This window comes from Bombina bombina, chromosome 5 (genome assembly GCF_027579735.1).
Source record: "Bombina bombina isolate aBomBom1 chromosome 5, aBomBom1.pri, whole genome shotgun sequence".
Lineage (NCBI taxonomy): Eukaryota > Metazoa > Chordata > Amphibia > Anura > Bombinatoridae > Bombina > Bombina bombina.
Genome location: NC_069503.1, coordinates 566,948,761 through 566,961,210, shown reverse-complemented (window position 1 = coordinate 566,961,210; position 12,450 = coordinate 566,948,761). Strand labels below are relative to the sequence as shown.

The 12,450-nt window shown below is 36.7% G+C and overlaps 1 protein-coding gene across 1 annotated transcript in view; it reads right to left on the bottom strand.

The window, feature by feature from the left end:
* SEMA5A (semaphorin 5A) overlaps positions 1-12,450 on the bottom strand; it is a 1,142,184-nt gene that overhangs the window by 337,744 nt on the left and 791,990 nt on the right. The window contains exon 13 of the mRNA XM_053715801.1: positions 12,048-12,183. Within this exon, the coding sequence (XP_053571776.1) occupies positions 12,048-12,183 (136 nt within the window). The remainder of the gene's footprint in view (positions 1-12,047; positions 12,184-12,450) is intronic.

The following is a 12,450-nucleotide window of genomic DNA, read 5'->3' as shown; positions in this document are numbered from 1 at the left end:
TAGTTATTAACTATTTAATAACTACCTAGTTAAAATAAAGACAAATTTACCTTTAAAATTAAACCTAACCTAAGTTACACTAACACACGGAATTAAGGTAGAAAAAATCCTATTGGCTGATGCAATCAGCCAATAGGATTGAACTTGCATTCTATTGGCTGATTGGAACAGCCAATAGAATGCCAGCTCAATCCTATTGGCTGATTGGATCAGCCAATAGGATTGAACTTCAATCCTATTGGCTGATTGCATCAGCCAATAGGATTTTTTCTACCTTAATTCCGATTGGCTGATAGAATTCTATCAGCCAATCGGAATTGAAGGGACGCCATCTTGGATGCCGTCACTTAAAGGTACTGTCATTTAGTAAGAAGACTCCGGATGAAGAGGATGCTCCGCGTCGGATGTCTTGAAGATGCACCCGCTCCATGCTGGATGGATGAAGATAGAAGATGCTGTCTGGATGAAGACTTCTGCCCGTCTGGAGGACCTCTTCTGCCCGGCTTGGATGAAGACTTCTGCCCGTCTGGAGGACCACTTCTTCCCGGTTGGGTGAAGATGTCTCACGGTAGGGTGATCTTCAAGGGATTAGTGTTAAGTTTTTTTAAGGGGGGATTGGGTGGGTTTTAGAGTAGGGTTGGTTGTGTGGGTGGTGGGTTTTAATGTTGGCGGGGGATTTGTACTTTTTTTTACAGGTAAAAGAGCTGATTACTTTGGGGCAATGCCCCACAAAAGGCCCTATTAAGGGCTATTTGTAATTTAGTGTAGGGTAGGGCTTTTTTTATTTTGGGGGGCTTTTTTATTTTGTTAGGGGGATTAGAGTAGGTGTAATTAGTTTAAAAATCTTGTAATTATTTTATTATTTTCTGTAATTTAGTGGGGGTTTTTTGTACTTTAGATAATTTTATTTAATTGTAATTAATTGTATTTAATTATGTAATTTATTTAATTATAGTGTAGTGTTAGGTGTTAGTGTAACTTAGGATAGGTTTTATTTTACAGGTAAATTTGTATTTATTTTAACTAGGTAGTTATTAAATAGTTAATAACTATTTAATAGCTATTCTACCTAGTTAAAATAAATACAAAGTTGCCTGTAAAATAAAAATAAACCCTAAGATAGCTACAATGTAACTATTAGTTATATTGTAGCTAGTTTAGGGTTTGTTTTATAGGTAAGTATTTAGTTTTAAATAGGAATTATTTAGGTAATTGTAGTAATTTTATTTAGATTTATTGTAATTATATTTAAGTTAGGGGGTGTTAGGGTTAGGGTTTGACTTAGGTTTAGGGGTTAATACATTTAATATAGTGACGGCGACGTTGGGGGCGGCAGATTAGGGGTTAATAAATGTAGGTAGGTGGCGGCGATATTATGGATGGCAGATTAGGGGTTAATAATAATTAACTAGTGTTTGCAAGGCGGGGGTGTGGCGGTTTAGGGGTTAATATGTTTATTATAGTGGCGGCGATGTCCGGTTCGGCAGATTAGGGGTTAAAAAATGATTTTTAGTGTTTGCCATGTGGGGGGCCTCGGTTTATGGGTTAATAGGTAGTTTATGGGTGTTAGTGTACTTTTTAGCACTTTAGTTAAGAGTTTTATGCTACGGCGTTGTAGTGTAAAACTCAACTACTGACTTTAAAATGCGGTACCAGGCTTCACAGGAGAGGGTCTACCCCTCACTTTTGGTCAGGCTCGTAATACCGGCGCTATGCAAGTCCCATTGAAAATATAGGATACGCAATTGACGTAAGTGGATTTGCGGTATTTCCGAGTCTGGCCAAAAAAGTGAGCAGTGAGCCTGTCATTTCAAGACTCGTAATACCAGCGTGGGGTTAAAACGCATTGTTGGGACCTCTTAACGTTGCTTTTTAACCCTAATGCACAACTCGTAATCTAGGTGAATGTTTTTATGTTGTTAGAATTTCTGTTCTCAAAAGTTAGAATACATCTTGATTTTAAGATACATATTTTTCAAAAGCTTTGACTTGATAGCATTTTTCACTAGGGACAAACTAGCCATTTCTGTCACGGTGAGAGAAAGATGACAATTGTAAGTGTTTTAAGATTTCTACTGATCACGTCCTGGAGACAGATTCAATTTTAACAAAATGTGCTATGCTTCTCAATTGTGGCGCAACAAAATGTTATTAGAAGATGTGGAGCATGACAGCACTTTGAAGGTTGTAAAATAAAAGCTATGAACCAATCTTATCTTTACATATCACAAAGTTCTATTTCCTTTATGATGCTTTTAAGTTCTGTACTGCCAGGTGGTATAAAGTCAACGAATTCCTAAATGCTTGGTATTAGGTTATCATTTAGTAAACTGCTTCCATAGGTCAATTCCCTTTTTAACTATTCAGCTAAATTATTTTAAAATATGTGTTTGTTTCTTTAGGATATATATTATTTTTTTTGCAGAGAAGTTTGTTTTCAATATTTACTTATTTATATTTAACCCCTATTAATCTAATAAATTAAATTTAGCAAATATATTTTTAACTGTCAATTAAATATTATTAATCTGCGTGTAAGTTACTACTTATTAATTTATTATTATTATTATACTTTATTTATACAGTGCAAACATATTCTGCAGCACTGTCCATGGGTACACTTTGTTTAAATAAGACAATGATACAAAACTTGTACAAGAAAAGACAAAATTCGATAAACAAATACAGAAGGAATTGAGGGTCCTATTCACATGGGAATTTACAATCTAGAAGGGTAAGAGGGTGAGAAACAGGAGATGAGGAATGCAAGCATGAGAATTATGTTAATACAGAGTTAGATGAGAGCAATTATTAGGTAAGTGGAATTAATTTGTTACTGAGTTGGGTGGTAGCCTTCCCTGAACAGTGAGGATAGGTAGTGGGGAGCAGCATTGGTTAGGGCTTTATATATCAGGGTGAGTATTTTGAACTTAATTCTACTGTGAATGTGGAACCAGTAAAGGGACTCTCAGACATGTGCAGCAGATACAGAGCAATGGGAAAGGTGGATTAGCTTGGCAAAGGCATTTAAGATGGATTGAAGGGCGGAGAGGCAAAGAGAGGAAGGCCAGTGAGTAGGTTATTGCAGTACGCAAGCCGGGTAATTAAAAGGGAGTGTGGTGTCAGCATTCAAAAACAGGCGAATTTTGGAAATATTGGCAAGGTACTTGCAGCAGGATGAAGAGAGAGATTTGATAAGGGGGATGAAGGACAGGTTGGAGTCAAGTGTAACTCCAAGGCAGCAGACTTGGGATGATGGGAAGATAGTGATGCTGTTGAAGGTTAAAGAAAAGTCAGACATTGGAGTGGAGCTAGAGGGGGGGGGGGGGGGAATTAGAAGGAACTCAGTCTTAGACATAGTAACATAGTACTATAGAAGATGAGGTTGAAAAAAAGACAGAAGTCAATCAAGTTCAACCTATACAAATCTAATATAATTACAAAAAAGCTCCAGTTGAGCTTAAATGAATCCCATTAAAAGGTGACTCATTTAATACAAGTAATTATATCCCTGATTTCTAGCCAGAAATGTATCCAAACCATTTTTAAATGTATCTAAGGTACCGGCATTCATTACCTCCTTTGGTAATGATTTCCACAATTTTATTGCTTTTACAGTGAAAAAACGTTTCCATTGCAGGAGATTAAATCTCCTTTTCTCCAGCCTTGAATTGTGACCTCTTATTACAAACAATTTTCCTGGAATAAATAGAGCTTCTGTCATATAGTAATCATGTCACCTCTCAAGAGCCTTTTTTTCTAGAGAAAACAGACCTAGTTTGGCTAACCTCTCCTCATAACTTAAATTGTCCATTCCCCTTATTAGCTTGGTGGCCCTTCTCTGAACTTTTTCTAGATCTACAATGTGTTTTTTGAGATTGGTCCCCAGAACTGCACTCCATACTCAAGGTGAGGTCTTACCAGGGATTTCTATTGTGACAGACTTATGGTTTCCTCCCTTGCATCAATTACTCTTTTAATACATGGTAGTATCTTATTAGCCTTAGAAGTCATTGCCCTTCATTGAGCACCCATCTTTAGCTTGTTATCTATTACTACTCCAAAATCCTTCCCCTCCTCTGTTTGCTAAGTCTAGTCCCATTTAAATAATACAGTGCTTGCTTATTTTTACTTTCAAAATGTAGAACCTTGCATACTTCTATTTTTTGCAGATCCCCTTGTAACGCACCTAATGACCTTACACAACTTTGTATCATCTGCAAAAATAGAGATGTTGCTATTTAATTCTGCTCCAAGTTAATAATAAAAATATTAAAAAGAACAGGACCCAGTAGTGATCCCTGGTGAACTCCACTGATTACCTTTGTCCAACCTGAATATGATCCATATACTACTTGTTGTTCCCTGTCTTTGATCCAGTTATTTATCCATGAGCTAACATTTTCAGCTATTCCCAGTCCCTATATCACATCAACTGATTCCTCTTTATCTATATGTTTACTTACTTTCTCATAGAATCTAATTAGATAAGTTTGACATGATCTATTTCTCATAAAACCATGCTGATTTGAACTCATAATCTTGTTTATACTAATATATACTCATTAATATAATCCCTCATAATCCCTTCAAGTATCTTCCCCAATATTGATGTCAGACTAACTGGTCTATAGCTTCCTGGATCAGCCCTGCTTCCCTTTTTAAAGAGTGGCACCATGTCAGCTTTACACCAGTCCTGCAATACAATGCCTGAGGATAATGAGTCTTGACAAATTATGGAGTAGAGGTTTGTCTATAACAGTGCTAAATTAATCTTTAGGTGGTGACCATCCAGGAAGAAATGCCAGATAAACAGTCACTGACATGAGAAAGGACAGAGGGAGAGAGAGCAGGGGTGGAGAGGGAGATCTGGGTGTCATCAGCAAAGAGGTGATATTTTAAGTCATAGCTGTTGATAAGTTTATAGAAACAAACTGCAGTTCCAGCCTCCTTTCACTTTAAAATAAGATAATTATTGTCATATCTGGGTCATCATGATTTACATGCTGATTACCCAAATGTGACAATAAAGGGTCTTATGTTAAACGTAAAGGAGACTGGAACTGAAGTTTTTTCTATGAATCAAGTTGTTGGATGTGTCAAATCCAAGCTTCCATGCCCCTGAAAATAAAATTTGTGTGCTGTTTTCCTACATTGATTGAGACATTGTTACACTGTCAGTGGAATCACATGCACCAACATGGAACAAGAGGTAATTACTACTATATCTGAGACTGTAGAAGGTCCTAAGATTTTTGGACATGATGGTCATGAAGTGACAATATAGGTCTTATTTTAAAGGAAAATGAGGCTGGAACTGAGGTTTGTTTAAATATATCAAGTTGTTGGATATGGCAGATCCAAGGTTCCGTGTCCATAAACAAGAAACTTTCGCCTAGATTTAGAGTTTTGCGGCCAAAGGGGTGCGTTAGCTACGCGTGTTCCCCCCCCCCCGCACCTTTTAAATAACACTGGTATTTAGAGTTCTCTGAATGGCTGCGTTAGGCTCCAAAAAGGGAGCGTAGAGCATAATTTACCGCCACTTCAACTCTAAATACCAGTGTTGCTTACGGTAGCGTCCAGCTTGAAAAACGTGCTCGTGCATGATTTCCCCATAGGAAACAATGGGGCAGTTTGAGCTGAAAAAAAACCTAACACCTGCAAAAAAGCAGCGTTCAGCTCCTAACGCAGCCCCATTGTTTCCTATGGGGAAACACTTTCTAAGTCTGCACCTAACATGAACCCCGAGTCTAAACACCCCTAACCTTACACTTATTAACCCCTAATCTGCCGCCCCCGCTATCGCTGACACCTGCATCATATTATTAACCCCTAATCTGCCGCTCCGGACACCGCCGCAACCTACGTTATCCCTATGAACCCCTAATCTGCTGCCCCCAACGTCGCCGACACCTACATTATATGTATTAACCCCTAATCTGTCCCCCCAACATCGCTGCTACCTTACCTACACTTATTAACCCCTAATCTGCCGACCGGACCTCGACGCCACTATAATAAATGTATTAACCCCTAAACCGCCTTACTCCCGCCTCGCAAACCCTATAATAAATAGTATTAACCCCTATTCTGCCCTTCCTAACATCGCCGCCACCTAACTTCAAGTATTAACCCCTAATCTGCCGACCGGACCTCGCCGCTACTCTAATAAATGTATTAACCCCTAAAGCTAAGTCTAACTCTAACACCCCCCTAAGTTAAATATAATTTAAATCTAACTAAATAAATTAAATCTTATTAAATAAATTAATCCTATTTAAAGCTAAATACTTACCTGTAAAATAAACCTTAATATAGCTACAATATAACAAATAATTATATTGTAGCTATTTTAGCATTTATATTTATTTTACAGGCAACTTTGTATTTATTTTAACTAGGTACAATAGCTATTAAATAGTTATTTACTATTTAATAGCTACTAGTTAAAATAATTACAAAATTACCTGTAAAATAAATCCTAACCTAAGTTACAATTAAACCTAACACTACACTATCAATAAAGTAACTAAACTACCTACAATTACCTACAATTAAATCAACTAAACTAAATTACAAAAAAACAAACAAACACTAATTTACAAAAAATAAAAAAAGATTACAAGAATTTTAAACTAATTACACCTACTCTAAGCCCCCTAAAAAATAACAAAGGCCTACAAAATAAAAAAATGCCCTACCCTATTCTAAAATAAAAAGTTAACAACTCTATTACCTTACCAGCCCTTAAAAGAGCTTTTTGCGGGGCATGCCCCAAAGAAATCAGCTCTTTTGCCTGTAAAAAAAACATACAATACCCCCCTCAACATTACAACTCACCACCCACATACCCCTAATCTAACCCACCCAAACCCCCCTTAAAAAACCTAACACTAAGCCCCGGAAGATCTCCCTACCTTGTATTCACCCAGTCGTGTTTCACCTATCCATCCAGAAGAGGATCCGAAGTCTTCATCCTATCCGGCAAGAAGAGGTCCTCCAGAGGGTCCAAAGTCTTCATCCAGGCGGCATCTTCTATCTTCTTCCATCCGGAGTGGAGCGGGTCCATCTTGAAGCAGCCAACGCGGAGCCATCCTTCCTCACCGACGGACTAACGACGAATGAAGGTTCCTTTAAATGACGTCATCCAAGATGGCATCCCTCGAATTCCGATTGGCTGATAGGATTCTATCAGCCAATCGGAATTAAGGTAGGAAAAATATGATTGGCTGATTGAATCAGCCAATCAGATTCAAGTTCAATCCGATTGGCTGATTGGATCAGCCAATCAGATTGAGCTCGCATTCTATTGGCTGATCGGAACAGCCAATAGAGTAGCGGCGAGGTCCGGTCGGCAGATTAGGGGATAATACTTGAAGTTAGGTGGCGGCGATATTAGGGAGGGCAGATTAGGGGTTAATACAATTTATTCTAGAGTTTGCGAGGCGGGAGTGCGGCGGTCGGCAGATTAGGGGTTAATAAGTGTAGGTAAGGTAGCGGCGACATTGGGGGGGCAGATTAGGGGTTAATAAATATAATGTAGGTGTCGGCGATGTTAGGGGCAGCAGATTAGGGGTTCATAGGGATAATGTAGGTGGCGGCGGTGTCCGGTCGGCAGATTAGGGGTTAAAAATATTTATTAGAGTGGCGGCGATGTGGGGGGACCTCGGTTTAGGGGTACATAGTTAGTTTATGGGTGTTAGTGTACTTTAGAGCACAGTAGTTAAGAGCTTTATAAACCGGCGTTAGCGTCTTGTCGGTAGAGGGTCTACCGCTCACTTCAGCCAAGACTCTAAATACTGGCGTTAGGAAGATCCCATTGAAAAGATAGGATACGCAATTGGCGTAAGGGGATCTGCGGTATGGAAAAGTCGCGGCTGGAATGTGAGCGTTAGACCCTTTCCTGACTGACTCTAAATACTAGCGGGTGGTAAAAAGCAGCATTAGGACCCCTTAACGCTGGTTTTGACAGCTAACGCAGAACTCTAAATCTAGGCGTTTGTATGTTATTTCCCTACATTGATTGAAACATTGTTAATAAGTTCACCCAGTGAAGAAATATAAATAGAAAAGAGTAGAGGAAAAAGAGTCTTGAGGTACTCCAACAGACATACACATTAAAGAGGAGGAGTTGCCATCAAATGAAAAAGTAAGGGACCTGTGAGAAAGATAAGAGTGGACCCAAGAAAGAGCATGGTCAACTGTGTCAAAGGCAGCTTAGAGGCCAAGTAAGATAAGTATAGAGTAGTGACCATTATTTTTGGCAAAGAAGATCATTAGTAATCTTTGTAAGGGCAGTTTCAGCTGAGTATTGGGGCGGAAGGCAGATTGCAGGGGGTCAAACAAGGAGTTGGAGGACAGGAAGAGGGTTAGTTAGTCGTAAACTAGTTTTTTATGTTAGTGGAAGCAGTGATAGGGGCAGTATTTTGCAGGAGAATTAGGATCAAGGGAGGGTTTTTTCAGTATGGGAGTGACCTTTGCATGTTTGAAAGAATTTGAAAGGGAAAGGATGAAAATGTGAGTAAGAGCAGGAGTGAGGGTGGAAGACAGAGAGGGTATTAGCTGGGACGGGATTGGGTCGAGTGGGCAGGTAGTGAGGCATGAGCATAATAGTAAGGAAGAAACTTCATTCTCAGTGGCTGGAGGGAAGATGCAGAGAGTGGCAGAGAGGTTGACTGGAGTGGAGTTGGAAGACTGCAGGTTAGTTTTAGGATGGTGCTTTGGATAGTATCTGTTTTGTTTAAAAAGTACTCTGCCAGGTCTTGAGCACTAAAGACAGTTGGTGGGGGTGGTGCCGGTGGGGAGAGGAGAGAGTTTACAGTAGAAAAGGGTCATTTAGAGTTTTAGGAAAGATTAGATATAAGAAAAGTGGGTTTGCTTAGCTAAGTAAAGGGCAGATGTGTATGAATGAAGGATGAAGCTATAGTGGATTAAATCAGGTTCAGAGTGAGATTTCTTCCAGACTCGCTCAGCAGTGAGGGAGCATTTTTGCAAGTAGCAAAGAAGCATTTGTTGGGAATGCAAGGGCTGTAACTGATGGCATGGGATTTTGTGAAGTTGTGGAGGAGCAATAGTGTCTAATGCGAAGGAGAGAGTTTTGTTAGGGCAGGTTATAATGTTAGTAAGAGGAAGAAAAAGTTGAATACGTTTGGAAAATTGAAGGGGATCAACAGCATTCAGATTTCTACTGGTGAGGGGTGAGAATTGGGTTTAGCTGATATAATAAGATTATAGGTGAGCTGGTGGTGGTCTGAAATGGTAAAGGGGTGACAGTTGAAGTCAGATACAGAGCAGAGGTAGGAAAATACTAGGTCAATAGAGTGTCCATCATGTTGAGTAGGGAATAGGATGGACTGTGAGTGACCAAATGTGGATGTGAGTAAAAGAAGTTTAGAGGCAGCAGGCGTTGATGGGTTATCAATAAGGGGTGTTGAAGTCCCTGAGTATTAGAGTAGGTATATTTGTAGAGATTATTGCACAACAATAATTTATAATATTACAAGATATTTATACAATTTATTTATTGATACCAAAGGAAATGATATAACAATTTGTCTCCATTGATTGTGAATAGGGGTCATTTTTACATATACAGTATATAGTTATATTACTGTTAGCAAAAATGAAATGGACTTTATAACCTGGTAGTAGTAATGTTTAATAACAGGTAATAATATAATGAACTATTTAATGAAATAGTATTCCCTAAATATTCCTATTTCACATTACTTTAAGTTTAAATGAGAACAACAGCTGTAGTGTTAATTACATCATATCCAATTATAACAGTTGCAGGTGTTTCTTATTCGATGAAAGAAAAAGATAATGGAACTAATTTTTTTAACTGCATGGTGTTAGCATAATTAATATATATATTTTTGTATAAAACAGCCAATTACGTTTTCCTTAGCTCCAGAAATTCTAATTGAATGGGTAATCCATGTGTTACCTTTCTTTAACTTGTATCTGTCATCATTAAAAATGTATAAAATGATATAATACCAATCCTGCTTTTCATATCACTGGCATTTATTTGTTTGAAATAAGAAGTGAAGAGTAGTGTCACTAATTATTAGACATGTGCATACAAATCATTACAAATTCATTTATAAAACATGGATATTCGTGTTGTTTTCATAACACAAATATTTGTATGAATGCACCATCAAATTTAAAGAAAAATAAAATACTGATTAAATTTGTCAGTGTTTATTTGCTTCCTAAAAATTACCAGAGGGGTTAAAAAAACTTGCATATAGCAAGCTGAAGAGCCATGCTAATCTGGCACTTCACAGATCCGTGGACCACAGTAATAGGAGGCTTAGTGTGGTTCCACAACATGCTCCACTTACCTATAGCACACTGTGAAGCCGCACTAATCCAGACCCTTCTTCACAGAGCCAAGCTAATAGGAGGTTTAGTGTGCTCTAAGCCTCCTATTAGTGTGGTCCGTGGATCTGTGACGTATCAGATTGGCATGGCTCTTCAGCTCGCTATATGTAACAAAAATGTAACCCCTCAGGTAATTTATAGGAAACAAATAAATACTGATAAATTTCAGTATTTTATTTGTTTTCTTTAAATTTGATGGCGTATTTGTAAAAATATTTGTGTCATGAAAACAACACGAATATCCATGTTTTATAAATGAATTTACAGGGCTTTGTAAAGAAGGTTGACGATTAGCGTGGCTCTCCAGCATCTAAAGGTAAGTATTTAACACTACAGGGGAACGCTTTCACCTGTGGCAAAGGAACTTTACATTTGTTCAACAAAAACGAATGTAGATGTTCCACGAATATTCAGTATTCAATTTGTTTAAAACAAAACACATGATGAATAGCACAGCACTGAATATTCAAAAAAATAAGTTAAGAATATTTGGCACGAAAGATTTAGCCAAACCGATTATTCGCCCATGCACACCTCTACTAATTATTAAGTAAATAAATTCAAGTTTCTGTTACAAAGATTTGAGTTGTGGGAACAAGATTTATCTCTCTGATAGCTATATTTTATTCTTTTTTTTTTTTTTTTTTAAAAAAGTGTCTCGAGAATAAGAAGGTCATTTTAAACTTTATTTTTTTCCGGCCCAAAAGAAAAATACAAATTTTAACCAAAGGTATTTGAAACCATCAAAATAAAAATTTCTCATTAATTTTAACATAATTTATTTGAGTTAGCAGATTCAATTATTTTATCTCCTGAAACTCAATTGTTTGCCTTGTTCTCAGACAAATCTTAATTTTTAATATGGCTTTTTGTAGTTGTTTATGTTTTTTGGTGGTCTATCAATTTTATGCATGATTTTAATAAACCAAATAATTTCTTGGTTTTATTTAAAATTTATGAAAAAACACTTTTAAACTATGAAACGTCATGAATAACAATAAAAAGCAAAATGTGTATTCATAATTGCAATTAAGTATTTGACTACTAAAAAAGAATATTAGTTCAAATGAATGCAAAAATTATATGAAATTGGTAATGGTAAATGCATTATAATTTACCACAGGTCTCAACAACCCCAGATGACAGGGATCCACTGGCTCCTTAAAATGATGCCCCGGTACCCTGGTTTACAGTCCACAAGAAACTCATGGGTGCCCCCATCTCTTGGCAATAGCCGCAAATAGAGACACCTACAATTTAACTTAGGGTGACTGGATCCTTGCAACTTTATTGTGTTATTATATAGTGTCTCTCTCTCTCTCTCTATATATATATATATATATATATATATATATATATATATATATATATATATATATATATATATATATATATATATATATATATATATATATATATATTGTGTATATATATATACTGTGTATATATATATATATATATATATATATAAAAACTCTTCTAGATTTAACATACCATTTAAAATAATAAAAGATTATATAAAAAGCTAAAACAAGCAACGCAATCTGAATATACAATTAATTTTATATTGTTCTCCATATATACAATAATAAATATAGTGTTTATATTATTTGTGTATTTCTGGCAGTAATAAAGCACAACGATAAATACTTCACCTGGAAATTGGGATTAGGATTTGGATAAGGAAGCCAGGCCGAACGAGAGATTTCTTGATATTTGAATGGACCACTGAAAGTTTGTGTGATGGCACTGAGGTTGAACACACATACTGCAGAAGCCGCAATACTGTTCCTGTATAACAAATGAGAAAAAAATAATATAAATAATAAAAGATAATAGATTATTTACTGGGCCACAAAAAATAAGATGTAACATATCATTTTTTTCTGTCAAATTGTAATTGTTTTCTGTATTTTTGATAACCCTTGTTAATAACGTGAACTGTATCAAAAATAACAAATAATTACTATTTGTGAATGGGGATTTTATCTCAACAACTGTTTATTTCTTTCTAATATGAGATCATTATCAATGATAAAAAAAAGAACATAAGTAATA